The sequence below is a fragment of the Zingiber officinale genome, chromosome 8B (genome assembly GCF_018446385.1).
Source record: "Zingiber officinale cultivar Zhangliang chromosome 8B, Zo_v1.1, whole genome shotgun sequence".
Lineage (NCBI taxonomy): Eukaryota > Viridiplantae > Streptophyta > Magnoliopsida > Zingiberales > Zingiberaceae > Zingiber > Zingiber officinale.
The window spans coordinates 8,124,386-8,143,409 of record NC_056001.1 but is presented as its reverse complement, the minus strand read 5'-3'; the positions used below and the strand labels follow the sequence as shown (position 1 = coordinate 8,143,409).

At 39.1% G+C, this 19,024-nt stretch overlaps 2 protein-coding genes across 2 annotated transcripts; both read right to left on the bottom strand.

Moving 5' to 3' along the window:
• Positions 1 to 5,094: 5,094 nt before the first annotated feature.
• On the bottom strand, positions 5,095 to 12,010 carry LOC122016093. Its single transcript, XM_042573280.1, has 9 exons — positions 9,372 to 12,010; positions 9,093 to 9,274; positions 8,954 to 9,025; positions 8,682 to 8,834; positions 8,436 to 8,599; positions 8,189 to 8,336; positions 5,918 to 6,037; positions 5,677 to 5,764; positions 5,095 to 5,494 (listed from the first exon to the last, which is right to left on the bottom strand). Exons 1-9 carry the CDS (start codon positions 11,935 to 11,937, stop codon positions 5,325 to 5,327), a joined length of 3,663 nt encoding a protein of 1,220 aa, XP_042429214.1. The 5' UTR covers positions 11,938 to 12,010; the 3' UTR covers positions 5,095 to 5,324.
• A 1,414-nt stretch (positions 12,011 to 13,424) lies between these two features.
• LOC122013464 lies at positions 13,425 to 13,865 on the bottom strand. The gene has a single exon (XM_042569747.1). It carries the CDS (start codon positions 13,863 to 13,865, stop codon positions 13,425 to 13,427), a length of 441 nt encoding a protein of 146 aa, XP_042425681.1.
• Positions 13,866 to 19,024: the final 5,159 nt, after the last annotated feature.

Sequence of the window (19,024 nt, the reverse complement as noted above, 5' to 3'; positions counted from 1 at the left end):
CGTCGCAACAATAAGTAGATTCCGATTGAGAAAACCGAGCACCACAGTTGAGAATTTACAAAGGTAAGTTATAGATTTAACTCGGAGTATAGCAACGGCGACACGAAATTTTGAAAAAAAGGTAGATCCGCTACCTTAGCGGCCCCCCTAGTGCCGGCCCCACGGATATGGAGGGAGGTTCATGCAGGTACACAGGCCATAGGCGCAACGACACGAAATTTTGAAGATCGTGAGGTACATGGTCGAGAGAATCTCAGATTTCGAGTTGATATATCTGAATTTTCTAGTATGTCATATACATATAATTTTGTTGATTGTATTAATAAAGTTAGTAGTTTTTTTTACTATAAGCAAGTTCCGTATAGGATGAAGGTGAAATTGGTTGCCTTGAAACTCCAAAGTCTAGCATCGTCAGGATGGGAGTACTTGCAACGCTCATGCGACAGACAAGGCAAGATCAAGATCACGGATTCGAAAAAGATGAGAAAGAAGATGAAGAGTTAATTTTTTCTTTTTGGTTACTCTCAAACTTTATTCTAGGGACGATTAAGATTCACCATGGAGGATATAGCTTCGACGCACAAGAGGATCTTGACGGATTCGAAGATGATTTGGAGCATAAATTTGATCCAAAATAAATTGATGAATCTGATACGCTACAAGTCATGGAAGATACTATAATTGAAGAGAAATCACAATTTCAAATTGGAGACGAGGTTGAGGCGATTAATGATTAAGTTTAGAATGATGATGAGGTAGATGAATTCAACAACGACGAAGTGTTCGATGATGATCCTTTATTTGTTCTAGATTCACAGTAAGTGCAACAAGGTAATTCTGAAGAAATCCAAAAATCTCATGGTCGTCAAGGATTATGTTGCACATGTGAGAAAATACAAGAAGTGATTGAGAAACGTGAAGATGAACAAGAATAACATCCATGATGTCAAGCTCGTCCGCGGATTAACAAGGATTCCAAAAGTCCAACGACTACTAGTAGATTTTACAAATAGATAAATTTTTTCTTGGGTTATCATCTGAAACTATTCTAAATTCTAAGATGAATTCTTATGACTGTATATTATTATTATTATTATTATTATTATTATTATTTTTGATAATTTTTATTCTTTAAGTGTTTAAGGTAGTTTTTTATATGTTCTATCTTTTTTATATTTTGAGTCGATTTTGAATTTTTAGGATAGTAAATGTTAATAATTCTTTCTTGAAATAGATAAGAATGATAATTTATATATTAGAATTTTTAAATTTATTGTGATGTTAAAGAATATAATCTATATAAACACCTAATAATCCTCCACTCTTAATAACTTTTTAATTTTTAGATAATTTCTCTTTATTTTAAATAATTTCTCTTCTAACATCACCACCACTTATTGTTAGTTGAATCCAGATCTTCTAATTTGTAATCTCTAATTTTTTTTCTGATCTTTTTAATAAATTTGCATGTTGGATCGTAATCAGAATCCGATTAAAATTAACTACAATCTCTCCTAAGTCACTTTTCCATCTAAATTATAATTTTGGATTAAGTCAGACGGTCAAAGGCCACCTGCAGTGACAAATTATATAGTATCGAGTAGAGGACGGTCCACCCATCAAACTGTCTAATTCGACATAAAATTATAATCTAGATGAAAAAATGAATCCAAAAAAAATCTAACTAATTTTAATTAGATTTCAACTATACTTACGACGTATGAAAGGGACCAGACCCTCGCCCCTACCGCTTAGACCCGACCCCGGGCCGGGTCTGGCCCGGACCCGGGCCGATTCCGGTTCCTTTGGTGAAAACCCGTGAACCGCAGGTTAACCGCCGGTTCAAATTTTTTTTTTTTTGGTTTGAACCGCGGTTAACCGGTGGTTCATAGCCGTTGAAATCGTCGGTTAATCGAGGGTTTTTAGGTATTTTTTCAACGGTTAGGATCATTTGACCGTTTTTTGATCAATGGCTATGATTTAGTGTCCGTTACTATCAAAACTCTATAAATAGAGAGCTTATTTCATCATTTTTCACACACATCTTCTCTACTCTTAATCTCATTTTCGTATTCTCTAATCTCTACACGCTTTCGTTTTCAATTACAATGGAAGGAGGCCGCGGAGGTGCATCATCTCGAGCTTGGAAGGGAAAGCAAATAATGAATCCGCGGGAGGAGGACCCCAACATTCAATCCACCGATGATGAGATCGAGCATCTTCCGAATCCGACACCCGACACACAAGGAAGTACCGATGCAATTACTTCTAAGGTTCGGAAACTTCCTCCTCTAAAATCTTCTATTTTTACAAAACATTTTGAGAAGGTCACTCTTCCGTCGGGAGAAATGCGTGCAAAATGTAAGCACTGCAATGCTTCCTACAAATTCCAAGTCGGCGGCGGCTATGGGTCGTTGAAACGACATGTAGAAACGAAGCACCCGACGGAATATGGACTCGACCGTTCTCAAACACAATTATCAAGATTTTCTTCAACTAGCGGTAGTACCAATTCCGGTTTATTTTTATATTCGGATAATAAATTAAGAGAATCATTAGCTAAATTTGTTTCCGTAGAATATCTTTCTTTTAGTTTTGGATCTAAATGCACATTTGAAGATTTTTGTAAAGAATCTCTTAATCCATGTGCTAAACGTGTTCCTAGGACTACACTTACTCGTACAATTAAAAAATTAGTAAAACAAGGAAAAAGAATTTAATTGATGAATTTAGTAAATTAGATAATAAAGTTTCTTTATGTTCCGATATTTGGAGTGATCATTGGCAAACACATTCGTATATGGGTGTGACTTGCCATTGGATCGATAACTCTTGGAATCTCCAAAAAAGATTATTAGCTTATAGAGTTTTTGATGAATCACATAATGCTCATAATATCGCACAATTATTATGTTTAATTTTAGAAGAATATGGTTTAACTCATAAAATATTTTCAATATCATTAGATAATGCTAGTTCTAATACCGCTTGTATAGATGATCTAAAATTTGTTTGTCAACCTATTATTGGAGGTTTATTTTTCATATTCGTTGTGTATGCCATGTTTTAAATTTATGTGTTCAAGATGGTTTAAAATTTTAGAAAGTTATATTAAACCAATTAGAATTGCAATTTCTTATTTATGGTCTCATCCATCTATAATGAAACAATGGGGTAGGTTTTGTAAAATTAATGGAATGAGACCTAAAAAATTTCCACGTGATGTACCAACACGTTGGAATTCAACATACCAATTATTACAAGATTCATTTCAATATAAAGAATTATTATGTTCATTTTTGCACAAAACACTAATGCTAATATATATTTATTTTCACAACAATGGAATATTTGTAGTAGTATTTGTGAAATTTTAAAAGTATTTAATAATGCAACCGAACAACTTTCGGTGTTTATTATCCCTCTGCTCAATTAGTTTTAGAAAATTTTCTAATATAGTATTAGTTTTAAATGAACATATTAATAATGAATCTTTATCTCCTTGCATCTTAGCTATGAAAACTAAATGGGAAAAATATTATTTAATTCCTGAAATTTATTTAATTGCATTTGCTTTAGATCCTAGATTTAAATTAGAAGTTACAAAAATGTTAACTTTATATATGAAAACTTTTTAATTTCGATTAAAGATTCTTATGATCCCATTAATATTATATATAATATTAGAATTTATTTATATGATATTTATAATTAATATTATGTAAAATATAGAACACAAACTAATATTTCTGAAATACAATAAACTAGTAGTAGTAATTTAAAACTTACAAAAGTACAACTTTTATTAAAAGCACGAACGAAATGTCCACGGAGATTCTTAAGTTCCACATAGAAACTTGAGAATTATTTTACGACTTCTTTTGATTTTAATGAAATAGATAACGAAAATTTGATATCTTAAAGTGGTGGTCACAGAAGGCTCAAAGCTTTCCCGTTCTCTCCGTGATCGCAAAAAATTTTTTAGCTTATTCAGTGTCAACATATTAGATGAACGACGATCAACTTTGTCTCGACTCATTGGAAGCCCAAGCATTACTGGACGATTGGACCAGAGCGGAGAAAAGAATCCAAGGAATGCAACTTTCAGATGACGAAGTTGAAGATTTTGATACTGAAGGAACAAATACGACAGGAACAGGAAATGGAAGTGAATGAAAATGTAAAAGGATAAAAATGTAAAAGAACTACGTGGGCTTTGATTCCCCTAAAGGGATACGTAGGCAACTTAAATAAGTGCAAGCCCTTTTTTTAATAAATTTTAATTTCTAATTTTTAATGTTTAATGTTTAATTTTTAATTTTTAATTTTTATTAACATATTAATCTTGAACCGTGACGAACCGTGAACCGAACCGTGAACCGTAACCGTCTTGGGCGGTTAAGGTTAAGGGTCGACCTGCCTGGAACCGTCGAACCGGCGGTTCCGAACCGTCGAACCGTCGGTTCCGAACCGTGGTCAGGTCTACTACCGCTGAGGCCCTCGCCGAAGCCAGATTTAAGAAAGTGACCGCCGCGACAATAATTCCTCTCCAAGCTTCTTGCTGGCCAATTGTCTCCTAAAGGTAGAGGAGGCGACGAAATTAGAAATAGAGTAGCACTACAGCAGATGGGAGCCCAGGTCAGTATAGAGGCGTCGGGCTATAATCAAGAGCAATTTGGTCCTCTATTTCAACATTTTACAGTTTTGATTAGGGCCAAATTTTGATTTAAAGCCTTTCAGTGGGTTGATTCCAAATCAATGCCTGTGATCTTTTTGATATGTAAAAAATGAATCTGACTAAGGTAATAGTGCTCTTTTTGATACCAAATCAACACATCCATTAACTAGGCTCCCTCAATAGATCCATGTTATGTAGGTAGTATTGCTACTGAATTTTTTTATATTTACTTTTTCAAAGAAAAAAAAAAAACCATATGTGGATTAATTGGAGAAGTGTGCCTTTCCTCGCCCAATTGAGCCATAGCAATATTTGACACTATTCTCTGATCATCATTATGTTTTATATTATTATATTGTCATTAGCAGATAATTCAGCTAACTGACACTTCCAGATACTAACATAGTAGTGGAAAGTCCAGAACCGTAGTACGTTATTCACTAGTAAACTGATAATTGTTGGCCGATGTTTCTCAGCTGGTTGCAAGAAAAAAAAATCAAGAAAATTATAGAAGAATGATGGATGCTAAAAAAAAAAAAGGTTGAAGAGCCATCACAAATCTCATGGATTATGGACACAAGCTTCTGCAAATTTAGCCCTCTTTTAGTTGGTGAATGACTCCACAAGTTGGCCTTGCTGCTAGAAATTATCCTTCCTGAGGAAATGAAAGTAACATTATTCTTAACCTGCCAGCGATTTCGGCGAAGCCTGGCCTCAGCTCCGGGTCAGTGGCCCAGCATTGCTCCATAAGTGATCTCCACTCAGCATCACAAGATTCAGGCACAGGAGGTCGCAGCGTGCCCTCCAGAATCCCACCTGCTCAAAGTTGAAAACAAATGAGCAATTGTCTGAAAACATCCTAGTTATTTTAGACTATATCAGTGCTTCATATAATCTTTTTTCTTAAAAAAGATCCAAACATATCAGTTGCTAACTGCTAACTGAACTCAAGTTTGCCTTGACATTGTCGATAATGGAGTATTAGTGAATCAAACCACCTATAATGGCTCCATAATGCATGTCTTTAAACGGTTCATCTCCAGTGATGAGCTCCCACATCACAATCCCAAAGGAGAATACATCTACCTGATGAAAACAAAGAAAGGAAAAAGGTTATATTCATTATACTTCATATGTGATTAACTCATTTCCAAACTTCTGATAAAATGACAAGTACATATGGACCATAAGATAAAAATGCAAGGATTTTCTAGGAATAATAGAATAGACAAACTTTACTTTCTCAGTGTAATGGGCATCTTTGCCTCGAAGAAGCTCTGGAGCCATCCAGGGTACAATTCCTTGCATTCCACTGGACACCAATGCCTTGAATTTTATTTTTGAGAGAAGATAGCCAATCTGCAATAGGTGACCAGGACAGAAAAAGCTCATAGATGCCAGTGCATCCAATCTCAAGAAACTTACTAAAAAATGCAAAGCAGAAAATAAAGCTGTCACAAGAACAAGGGTCAATGCTATGTCATCTGTGTTTCTAATGTTAATAATAACAACACAAAAATGCCGAAGGAAGCACATTAGGGGTTGGGACTAAACAATCCTCTTGATCATTGGAAGACTCCCACATAGGTTCCCCTCCAGCAAGCCGCAAGTGAACTCAATGCCAAACACAAGCATCTAGAAATTATGGGAGCTTGCATGCACCCCTAGTTTTGCTGGAACTTCAACACTTGATTTCATTTCCAGCAAAATGCTAACTTTGTGACACGGAAGAAAAATGGCAAATTACAAAGCACTTCAGATAAACGATGCATGGTCTATTTAAACCAAAGGGAGGAGAGAGAAAGCAAAGAGAAGTAACAGCCCTCCCATGTTTACTCCAGAACTACAATGCTTTAAGTGTGCAAAACTAATATGGTTAAGGTAGTTACTCCCCATCTAGAAACTGACATAAAAAAATCAGATACAAGATATAATAAATACTTTGCCATGACTAATGAAAAACACAACAAATATGAGCGAATCAAAATTCTGCATGAATTATAAGTATACCGATATCGCTACATTAAGAATTTGACTCGAAAGAAAACCAACCATATGCAGTAAGTGCCTTCTAACCCCCGAGAGCCTTAATGTGCACTATCAATTGATCATAGGATAAGAACTCTCAAATGCTTAATTGCTCTAGTGTTAGGCACCCCCATACTTATACTAGCTAAATCCTTTTTTATTTTATTATTATAAAAAATAGGTTAATTGACACTTTCAAACAAAAGTTCTTGTGATGATAAAAAATAATTATCCAATTGATAAAATACTTAATTGTCTCATTAGACAGATATTTGACAGGTCAAAAAGGCAATTTGAGATATCTATAGATTTTTCTCAACAATGTCCCACTTTGACCAAATTATCAAATAACAAGTTTATATCAAACTTAATATTTAATTTAAACAAATCTGAAAACAAGAGACGTAGCAATATTGCATTTCTAAGAGATTACTTAGTTTGTCTTGAAGGGCTTATATTGACATTGTTTTAGGATGAGAAATTGCTCTAGCGTCCCTTCACCTGTTGTACAGGGAATAAATAAAATTGAGAGGGAATAAGTAAAAGTATTCCATATTCTTCCTTGGTAAGAAGTCTAATATATGCCCAGACTTATATAAGATCAAATATAATATTCATTATGGATGCTAGAGAGATATCAAGGTGATCAAGGCATTACTCATTCAAAAACTGGAAAAAAAAAACATTTACATTACCTACAGGGCATGAAAGGTTATGTGTGAACTACATTAAGGGTAAACAAATTATTAAGATAAATAAAACAATTGGACAACTCAAGATATGTAAAAAGCAGTGAGCCTTAATCTACAAAGCCTGTGAAGTAGCCTTATAACATGTTATGTATTCAGCTTCAGATGCGGACATAGCTATTAGCTTTTGCTTTTTTACTCTTTCACAAGATGGCAGCACCACCTGCTAATAGAAAAATGTATCTCGTAGTGCAACATAATCTGCATCTGAATGTTCAACCATTCAAAGATAGTCTGAATGTCTGAATCTTAACAGCTAACCTTTCATTTGTGCCATCAATGAGTGGATTCAAAATCAATAGGTGATCCTAGAACACTCTCATATTGGTTTTATGTTGGCTAATTCCATTTCAAAGGCATTAGTTAGAAGACACCTATCTCATATGGTTGATTTTATTTCAAGTCAATAGGTAGAAAGGTTAAAATTGTAAGGTCAAAGTGTGGCAGAGAGTATTATGGGAGGTAACTTCAGGAACAGGGTAGTATGCATCAACGTTAGATGCCTTGAGAGCCATGGCAAAATAGTGTCACCAAAAATGTGAAATTGCACCTTGATGGACATGGTGAGGACTATAACTAGTAGGCTCTTCTAGACCCACTCCCAAAGGGGAAAGTTTCTAGTTGTTCTTTAAGGGTTTCAGTTACAGTTTTCCCCCAACAAAAACCTCTTTGGAGTTGTAAAAACACTTGCAAAAATAAATGCATTCTTTTAACACAAACCATACAATCTTACCTTGCATATTGGACGTTCAATATCCCCCAAATTAACAAGCAAATTTTCACTTTTCAAGTCGAAATGTATGACATTTTTACTGTGAAGGTATTCCATGCCAAATGCCACATCCATAGCAATAAGCAGACACCTGCGCCTATCAAACAACCTGCTCAAAGATAGTAAAGTCAAATTCTATCCTAATAATATGAAAACCTTAAATTATGCAATTGTTTCTTGCACAAGGTAATAGGAGAAACAAAGGTACTTCTCATTTTTCAGCAAAGCACACCGAAGCGAACCATTAACCACGAACTCTGATACTGTTGCAATGGATCCACCAGGGCCATCCAACACAATTCCATAGAATGCCACAACATTTGGGTGATGCAAGTTAACAAGTTTACAAGCTTCGTTCCAAAAGTTAGTTTTCTGAGGGTATGAATAAACACATATAAACATGGAAATTAAAGAAACAAAATATAGCAAGCAATTTGTGAATGACTGCACATACTGCATGCTCCTGCTCTGATGGCTTCCCAGCAAAAACCCTATCACTGATCCTTTGAATCACAACATCTGAACCTCTCCACTTGCCATGATACACAGTCCCAAAAGTTCCAGACTCAAGCTCTTTCAACTCTTCCAATTCACTGTTCTTGATTATCTGAATCAAACACTACAGGTTTAAATACTCACCAAAGTAAAACCAACACTATCCATTTGAAAACACAAATTTCAAAAAGAAATAGAGAAACCAAAAAATGCTGATTTCCATCATCAAACCTGAAGATGTCCAAGACCATTTCTATTGTGGAAAGTGCACTTTATCTTCTCTGATTGTTTGGCCTTGACCATCTGCATTACAATGATTGTTGGTTCCTAATAAGAATGGCAGTGTTAATGTTGTGAATATGTAAATCACCTCAATTTGGTCATGTTTGTCTTTGTTATTCTCAGTTGTCCCACATTCTTTATCAAAACAAGGAGTTCTCTGTTTTGCTTCAAGAGAGATTAAAGCAGGTACTTGCATGTCACATGGCTGCAGTTCCAGCACTGCTGATGCACTCTCTTCAGAAGTTTGAATTTCTTGCTTGTTATGAACAACTGTTAAATTTTTGACAAGAGAGAAAGATGTTTACAATGCATTAAGTTAAGATATAATAATTGGATGTTTTCTACAGCCAAAGAGAGAGGGATCAACCTTTAAATGAAGCAAGATCTGTGGTTGAATCAATGTTAGGAGGGATAGGTAAGTTGCACAAGATATCTTCAGCAGGAACAGCAACCGTAGAGCTCAAAGGACAAACTTTATTGTGCATGTCCATAGCTATTGAGTCTTCGCTGGGAATATCACCAGATACTGGAGGCAGAACTGATGTAATTCCTATATCTTTCTGCACTTCTTTGTTGCTGACAAGTGAGTCAAAGTCAACAACTTGCTGCAATTGGTCGGTGTTACTTGGATGGCAATAAGTGTAATGTTGATCACCGTCCCTTTGAAGGATAGCTGGGACACTAAATATGTTCTTGGAGACTAAACTAGGAATCTCGTCACTCAAATTGACAATGGGATTCTTGTTGATGTCATTGCCACTGAAACTATGATCCACATTCATGCACATCCCTCTTGGTCCATCTTTGGCTGCAGGATAGTATAGATACTGTCCATGGATCCTTGACATAATTGGAATCTGACTAGTGTAAGCAGGTTCGAAATTCTGAAGGTAAGCAGCATCCATAGGTGCAGATGTCTGTTGATTAATCAACACATCATCATTTGCTTCTGGAGCAACTGCAGGATTACTAACAGGATTAATAACAGACAGTTTATCCCCCTGATCCTGCATTCCAGTGTTAAGAGTGTTCACAATAATCAGTGGTTGTTGTTCAGGCTTTAAGTACTTGGATGTGTCGACATCGGGGATTCCATTTGGTCTCAGCAGGTTACTAGAATCTGAAATTCCAGGTTTACAATTGCCATGTGAGAATGTGCGTGCAGTTCTATGACTTGGTTGTCTATTTGTTTCATAATCTGAATTTCCAACTAGATTATTATTATCCACAAAAGCATTATCAAAAATGAGTGATTGATTACTGAAGTTTTGACTAACAGGATACTTAAGAAACACATTAAGCTCTGGCAATAGCATTCGCTGTTGCAAAGAATCCCCTACTGTAGAATTTGGTAGAACCAGGGATGCTCCACAAGGTTCAAGCATAGTTGGTTGGATGAGTTTCTCTGGGTTGATGTCCAAGGATAGTGGCCCATCAGCCTTTGTTTGCAGAGAGTTTGATTCGCAAGATTTGTGCAAATTAATTTCAATTATGTATGATGATTGTGGGTTGTTTTCCATGCCCACAGAAACTGGTGGTATCAAATCCCTATCAAGATCCACATTGGATACACTTATAATTGTCTTCTCGCTCTCTAGTGATGTCTCAGTTGCAGTCTTACTAATTTCAGAGGTGTTTGATGGAGCTGCAGCTACTAAATTATCAGTTTGTGTCCCTGTTTCAGTTTCTAGTGTTCCAATATCTGTTAGCTGAGGAGCTTGCATGCTTGTCAAATCCTCTGAATGCTGACTTTTCAAGATTGCATTAGCTTCGGGAGCAATGTCATTAAGCTTATTGCCTTGCTTCTTTACCAGAATCTCTGAATGAGCATGATGTAAAGATCTCTGACACAAAGTACAATCATCCAATCTCATTGTTGAATCATTCAGGGAAAGCAAGCTTGCAGAAGGCAATGGAGGAAGTAGGAACACGGGTTGATGCTTTATATCACCAGAAAACTTCACAGCCGTGACAAGATTAGGATTTTCCAAATGCAGGGCATCATTGGGGGTCACTGGCGCATATGTTTGTGCTGGAAGACTAAAATGGTTGACCGGAGGAGGGAAGCCCATTGCCAGAGAACTCCTCATTAAGGCATGTTGTGCATTGACATATGTTTCTGGTACACAACCTTCTAAAGAAGGGAATCCAAATTGGCCTGAACTCAATTTGTTCTTCTCATTTGAAATTGTACGAGGCCGTTCTGGTTGATTTGAAGTCAACAACTCTATTTCGCTAGCAGAATCAATTGCTGGCTGCATATTTTTGTTATGCTGCTCGTTCGAAACCCAGTTGAATGAATCATGTGACGAAGTAGAGGTGGGGCATGCATGAGAAGGCACCACGCCGTCATGCACCACAGTCTTTACGCCCATACCTTCAGTGGTCACTACCACGGTGGCGGCCATTGCATCCGACTTCCGTGACGAAGAGAAGTTCGTCGACTTCTTTCTCTTCATGCTCGAATTTAATCCATTAACTGCCTCGATGTACCTCGTGCCAATTTGGTCAGGATCAAAAGAAGGATTAAAGGAATCTGCCCCAATGGCGCCAACTTCACACGGCGAAAAGAGGAAGAGCCGAAGCTTGGCGTTAAGTCTATCGGCGGTGAGCTTGTCGTACTCCTCCATCATGCTTTCGAGGTCTTCGGATGTGGAAACTGTGACGAGGGAATCAAGATCCTCGTCAGGGAGTTGGTACCGCAGCAACACCGGCCGGCCATAGGTCTCGGTCACCTTCCGGAGCACCTCGGCGATGGAAGAATCACGGCGGAGGGTAATGATGCGCGTCTCCCCGCCGGCGTAGCGAAGCGAGCCGTCGATGGCCCGCGGAATGATCTTGCCGCCGTAGCTGCAGAGGAGCTTGACCTTCCGGTCGTACGCGGCGGCGAAGGTTGATGATGCCAACTGGTCGGCAATGGGATCGGAGACCATTTCTGGCGATCCCAAGGCTAGGGTTTGAAGGCCGATCAAAAGAACGGAAACCAGAAATAACAGAATCGATACGATGAATAATACTTAATAATAAATACAACGTAACAAGAGAATAAACACACATTAATGTATTCTAGAAACTTGTTTATTACTTAATGCCGCTTTGAGATACGAACTGGCAGAGATTTTCAGGGTTTATTTATTATTTTTAAATTTTATATGCAAATGGTGTTTACAATTTTTTTTGTGGGCCCCTGTTTCATGCGTTGCATGGGCTTGCATGCATGTGGCTTTGCACAAGCCACATGCACAGTGGGCCATGTGCGTCAGTACTTCCAATTTAGTATGCACCAACATGGGTTACCGCAAATTGTACCTTTGTCCGTGCTCATTTTGTCTCCGACTAATTAAATCCGCAGCATACCCACAATTCATTCTAAGACTAACTTTCTGATGACAACTACTTCCAAAAGAATAATCACAAAAACGCCTACAAAGTGGTTTTAAATAATTTAAGTTGACATGGTTAAAGATGTAATCCCAATTATTTGTAATCTATATGACAATAAGGTTATGTGTCTAACAAGAAATTTGAAGTTGTTTTGCATTATACGGAGGAGTTATCATCTATACGCCGTTACAGGCCAGCACTCGCAATCAATCACAGGGCGAGAGGCAGAACAGTCCAAACTATTGAGTTGGCAAGGTGCCCCATCCTTGTCCTCTTTACTTCCTTCACCGTTTTTATTTTTACGATGCGTATAAAAGAGAGAGGATTAAAAATAGGAAAGCGCCAAAATCTCTGAGTTCTTCCAGTCCACCCCCAAAACTGTGTGATTGCCATGGACGCCCGCATTTTGTGTCAAAACCATGTCCACCTAAAACAAGACTAGATGGATTGGTCGCTGTTTTCATGGCAGTAAAGGGCAGAAAAAAGATTAATTAAGGGGACGAGATGCGGGCGTCCATAGCAGTCACATGCGGCATGGGCATCGATGAAAGCAAGCATCGCACTGGTAGTGTCGGGAGTACTCATCATGTCAGGAACTACCGTTGGTCATGCAAAGGCACAGGCGAAGCTATTAAGCGTTAACACGCATCGCACACCGATATTGACTCTTGAGAGTTTGACACAATGTGATGGTGAATTCTTTCTTTTACTTGTTCCTCAGCCACCAAGAAAAAAAATAACTAGAGATAATTGAGTGTGCTTTTTCCTTCCTGCTCTTCTCTTTTGTCACGGTGCAATTAAATACTGAACTGAACCGCATTGTCTTTCTTTCTGACCCTATTTTTAAAAGAGCAAGAGTCGTTTTACCTTCCGACTAGGGGATTCCGAGGGAGAAAAAACTTATTCTTGTCTGCAAAAATGCCAGAGAAAATAAAACAGCGAGGCAGAAGAGCATCAAGGTCACTCTCAGACATGTACAGACAGATAGAACCTAAGTCAGAAATTAAAGCGGCAGCTACGGATACGGTTGAGATCGCTAACACGCCATCTCTATGGCCGGGCGCGGCGGCGAGGATGGAGGTAGGCGGGAGGAGAAGCTCGGGTGTCCGAATGGCCGCTCGCCAGATCCGGCGAGGACAGCGTCTTCTTCGTCGGGGCCCTCGTCGAAGTTGAGGGAGTAGCTGAGCGGGTCGTAGCGGAAGTCGCAGGAGCGGCGGCGGCGGTGGGCCTGGTGGCGCCTCCCGATTGCCGGAACAAGGCCGGGACACTGCCCCACGATCTCCATCAGATCCTGCGCCTTGGACCGGATCCACGCCGCGGAGGATCGGACCAGCGATGCCGGCTGATCCTCGTCGGCGGCGGCACTGGCGCTGACGATGGCGCCGCGGAAGCAGCAGGAGAAGGAGATCGAGGAGCGGAGGCGCTGCTTGATCGAGGGAGGGGAAGAGGGAGGCGAGGGATCGGCGGAGAATCCCATTGCAGAGGAAGAGGGCGATGGAGAGGAGATCGGAACTGGGAATTGGGGAGAGGGGAGTAGAGTTACTCGTATTTAGCGGGGGTGATTGGACGGATAAGGACAAAATCGAATGAATGATGGAAGGGAAACGCAGTGAGACGGAAAAGGGTAATTTGGGAATTCGGGAAATAAACAAAGACCGTGAAGTCTCGTGACGAAGGCTGACGAACCGAAGACAGGAAAGTAGATAAGATTCGATCTAACATGGTCCAACGAAGTGACGAACCCACCACAGTTGTTATTATTATTTTTTTTTTAAAAAATGAATTTTATTACACAATCAACCCCTTAAGGGTCTAACAAGAACTTCTTCAACCTTTCGTGTTAAAATTTTACAGATGTAAGGTCGGTAGTTATTCATGATGATTTATCTATTCAGTATTAATTTGAGGATGTATTGATGAAGATATTGAGTGTGAGTAAATTATCTTTTACCATCACATTAGAATTTTACAGGGCATGGTTAGAAGATGATAAATTTATTATAATGAGTCATAGATTAATTCCTGTCGACTATGTCTTTCGAAAAAAAATCTCTCCGACCCCTAATTAATTTGGCGGTTGATTATAATCTAACTCCATAAGATGAATTAGGTCATGCACAAGATGAATTACTATCACATATTTGTTGGTCTTCGATGACCTCTTCTTTTAAATGAGGCAGTAGTGGACTTGTTCGAAGATGAATTGATCATTTCGTTCACTTAAGCCTACTTTATCCAAATTTGTTCTCCGATCCGACATTAATACTCCCATAGAACATGCACATGTGAAAGAATTAAATCTATTATAAACACACATGCATGAATTAATTCATTCGGCTGGAACATCCGTGATACCGAAGTATCACTACGTTTTGGATCAAAAGGAAATTGATAAATGCCTTCGTATTAGGAGTCAATTCATGGTCCATGGCATCCTTTAATTTCTCTTTTAATCAACCCGTGGACGTATTAGGAGGCGGAAGGATATTTACCTGAAAATGAAAAGAAAGAGAGAGAAAGGCATAATCTTTGGCCACCGTTCTCTGTGATTTCCCACAGCTTTATTGAACTGCACTTCGTTATGCATGATCACTTCTCAAAAGATTCCTCAGAATTTGCAAGGAGGAATATTGCATGCAGTTCAAGAAAGCTGTGGAAGACTACAAAGAAGGCCATCATGAATTCATTACGAAGAGCTGTAGAGGAAGAGCCGCAGTGATTTAAGGATAGAGGAAATGGCAGCCAAGGGGGCCGGAGTATTTATAGAGGAAAGGAGCGAAGAACAACACGACGTCTGCTGAGGACTGAAACAATCCCGATAAGAGTATGCGTCTCAATTAAGTTCTGAATACTGCTACCCCTTTTCCCTCTTTTCAAATTATTCCACGTCCTACCAGAAAAAGCTGACAGCGTCCTCTACAGAAAATACCAACTGGATTAAATTAAATGGAAAGGCGTGGATGAATTAGCGGTTAATGAGGGAGGGAGTGGTCACCTTGTCGGGTCGACGTCCCTGAGGCGCGCCCGTTGAGGTCGCAGTTTCCTGCTCCAAGAGGTCGACCACCGCGCCGTTGTCTCCATGCCCAATGGCATGCGATGTGCTTTCTTTAATACTCAATGAATTCGAGAAGCCACCACTGGACACGGATTGTCGATTTACAGGTAGAAATTAAAAAAAAAACTCTGGAAATGCTTGCCGTTGTTGCTCTTGCGCCGGCAAGCCCTGAGGACGCGCGTCTTCTTTCTTTCTTTCTTCCTCCTTGTTTCTTTGTGGTCTTCCCAGATTACTTTGCTTTTTTATGTAGCATTTTGAATCCCGAGCCTGACCGACCAATTCACAAGTCTGGTAGCATCCTCATGCTCGTAGAGTGATGCATGCTGCATTGATATTCTTCCTCAATGTGATCCCATATAGCAAGGGATGTCGTAGAGAACCTGCTGTGATAAACTCTGACCATGGACACAGATCATCAAGTAAGGATGGACCTTAATGGGGAACAAAGAATTGAACATCAACTTCTATGTATTTACAATTGATACGGGCAGGGACGGATCCAGAATTAGAATTAGGGAGGACTTGAACTTATTGTTTGTTGGATTTAGGGTAAAGGATAGAAACGCTAGATAAAATAAAAGTTGTGGCTTCCTATTATGAACTGCAAAACAACTATGGTGATTTATTTTTCCTACTATTGGCATTTAGCTGAAGATGGGAAATAAAGTAAACTAAAAGATCAAAAGATAAACCAAATTGAACAGTTTGAACTACGGTTGATTTGCTTGAATTGGTCAAGAGGAAAAAAAAAATAACTATAAGGATGAAAGGAAAAGAAAATGAAAGTCTTACCCTCGTTTTTTTGACAAGTTTCAGATAACTTTGATCATAAGAAAAGGCAAAAAAAAAAAAAAACGAAAAACAAAAGGGCTGCTCTTGTTTCATAGGGAGGACTAGGGTCTAGGATCGCCTTTGGTATGCTAGAAAACAATAAAAGGAAGGGAAAAAGGGGGGCTATTGCTATGGAAAAGAGAAAGAAGAAAAGAGAGTTATTGTTAGAGGGAAAGTAGATAATCATCTCCGAATGAAGGAAGTTGGAAAGTTGGAGATGGGATGACCGTTGACGGGATGAAAATTTCAATCCTGTAAAATAAAATCAAACCAGGAAAGGGGTCTTTGTCGTTGTCTTTCCGACGCTCAAGTAAAAATTAGGAAGAGAATCAGTAATTAAAAAAATGATAAATCTTGTCTTCTTCATATCTGACGTACCCTTTTGTACTTTTTTCTGTGATTGTTCATCTGCCCTTATTTAATTATATTAATTGCCAGAGGAAGACTTCTTTGTTTTGACTTCTATGCATTGATGATAAATGTAGTATTTTTTTGTCTTGACTTCTTCATATTTAATGATAGACGACGTGTTCTCTTTTGCTTTCTTGTCTCCTCCTGTGTAATGTCATTCCTTGCGTCGAGCGGTCCGGTCCGTGGCTTCGTTTTCTGTCGGCCGTATGATGCCCCCTACCTAGGGTGATGTCCACGATCAGCCACTCCTGCCGGGATAACTGATAACCTGACCGCCTTGACTTTGATCGACACCGTGTCAATTGACCCGTGACAGGTGGGTCTCCCTTATCACCGCATCACAAGTCTCCCCCTCAAGTCTAGTCGAAAGAGACTACAGGTCGGACTAACTGGATAACTGGTCCTTGGTGATTTTTACGTCTGATGGGAATGTTCGATCCCTACTGTCTGATCGACGCATCAACCAACACCGCTCAGTCGTTGTCTAACCATAGCAAATGGACGATCAGAGTGCCTGGTAACCTGTTCTCTATGCAGCGCGGGGCAATGAGAGGCGATACTTGGAGAATTCTCCAAACGTGCTTCTTCGAGCGGTCTTGGTTGTCGCTGACGTCACCCATATTTCTCGAAGTCCGTGTAAATCCTTCACAATTATTGTCGAACACACAACCATCCCTTTTAATTAAATTCATTAAATGCTACCTGGTAACCGCATGCCATGTGCCCCTCTTTCTGCCACTGCACGCCTGACAAGATAGGCGGATATCCTCTGCTAACGTGACTAGCACCCCTTTGAATTCCACGGTTAGATCTTCTTCTAGGGTTTTGAAAACTTGGATCAGACGGTTGAGAGCAATTGGCCATGAGGTTTATAAGCCTCGCGTGTGTCGTCGTCTTCTCCACTTCGTGCCTTCGTCTTCGAGTTTCGCCGCTATGGCATTTCGCTTATTCGTCGGTGATCCTCCTATACTCCGATAATCCCCCGCTTCTTTGATCGATTCTGCATGATCTTCCTTGTAGGTTTTCGATCGATTCGGTCTAGTGTCCGTTGATCGTTTGTCTTCGATCTTATTCTTTCGATGGCAAGCTCATCTCAGCTTCCCACCGTCGTCTTTGGACTCTGGTACACCTCCATTGAGTCTAGGTTTGACACAGGCGATGCGGAGAGTATGAGGGTTCCATACGAAATTCCGCCTAACTATCAAATCGGTCTTCCTTCTGCTTTTGACCGTCCGGACAAACCGCCACCCGGTTTCGTAACATTTTTCAGGGACCAATTTGCCGCCGGTCTGCGGTTCCCGATCCACCCTTTCTTCTCAGCCGTTTGCAAATATTTTCATATCTCCTTATATTAACTAGTGTCAACCTCCTTTCGACTGCTGTGCGGGGTCGTCGTTCTATTCCGCTTGCACGACATTCCCCTTACTCTTTGGCTCTTCCATATTTCTACTATCCCAAGTTGTCCGAGCTGTGGATTTTTCTTTTCCAAGCCCGAGTGGGCCTTATTTTCTTTGATAAGATGTCGTCCTCTAATAAACATTGGAAGGACTCTTTATTTTTTGTTAGTTAACCTAGCTCCCATCTAATAATTAATTCAGAATTTGACTATGCAAGCAGAAAAAATCGAGTGAAAAAGGTGAATGAATGTGTGAAGACAGAGAATAAAGAACTTCCAATTTAGTACTCGCCATTGAATGCACAATTATGAAAGAGCATCAAAGCTTACCAAACCCCTTTATCTTTACGAACCAAAGTGATCACTGATTTAAGTGCTTGTAATCAAGAAACCAACTAATCTTAATAGATGTGAGTGTGCCAACTATGCTGAATCCAAGATATCCAAGTTTGCACTTATTGCTACATGATCCTGTTAGCTGCCTAGCATTCATTACTGCCCTATTCAATGCACAGAGACTCAAAGATAATTCGGTAGCAAGTGAGCAACTACATTTGCCAGGGTAGGACAAGTGACAGAGCAGAGGCAGAACACTTTCTAGGCAAGTTTTACCTTGATTCTTATAGAAGACGAGAGAATTGAGAGCTGATTGTCTTATGGATGTTATTGTTAGATTGAACAGCAATTACAACAGTAGACAAGCAAACAGCGAAAATAGATTTCTAATGGGAAAGAGACCTCATAGATCCGCATAACAAGAACTCCCTCTTTCATATCATCGTTTTAGTCCTTTTAACAGTATATTTGACATATTTAGTTTTCTACTCATTTCACAACTCGATGAAGAAGTTTAGGGATCCAGTTCAATTTTTATCGAGTAAGAAACCATTAACAGTAGAAATCATTATAAAGTTGAAACTATAGATTTGAGTTTCATTAGCTT

Excerpts from the sequence above, each read along its gene's own strand:
- LOC122016093 (XM_042573280.1), bottom strand. The coding sequence starts at position 11,937 with ATGGTCTCCGATCCCATTGCCGACCAGTTGGCATCATCAACCTTCGCC. Across the intron at positions 9,275-9,371 it reads AGATCTTGCTTCATTTAAAG|TTGTTCATAACAAGCAAGAA; the intron begins GTTGATCCCTCT and ends AAAATTTAACAG. Across the intron at positions 5,495-5,676 it reads GCATTATGGAGCCATTATAG|GTGGGATTCTGGAGGGCACG; the intron begins GTGGTTTGATTC and ends AACTTTGAGCAG.
- LOC122013464 (XM_042569747.1), bottom strand. The coding sequence starts at position 13,865 with ATGGGATTCTCCGCCGATCCCTCGCCTCCCTCTTCCCCTCCCTCGATC.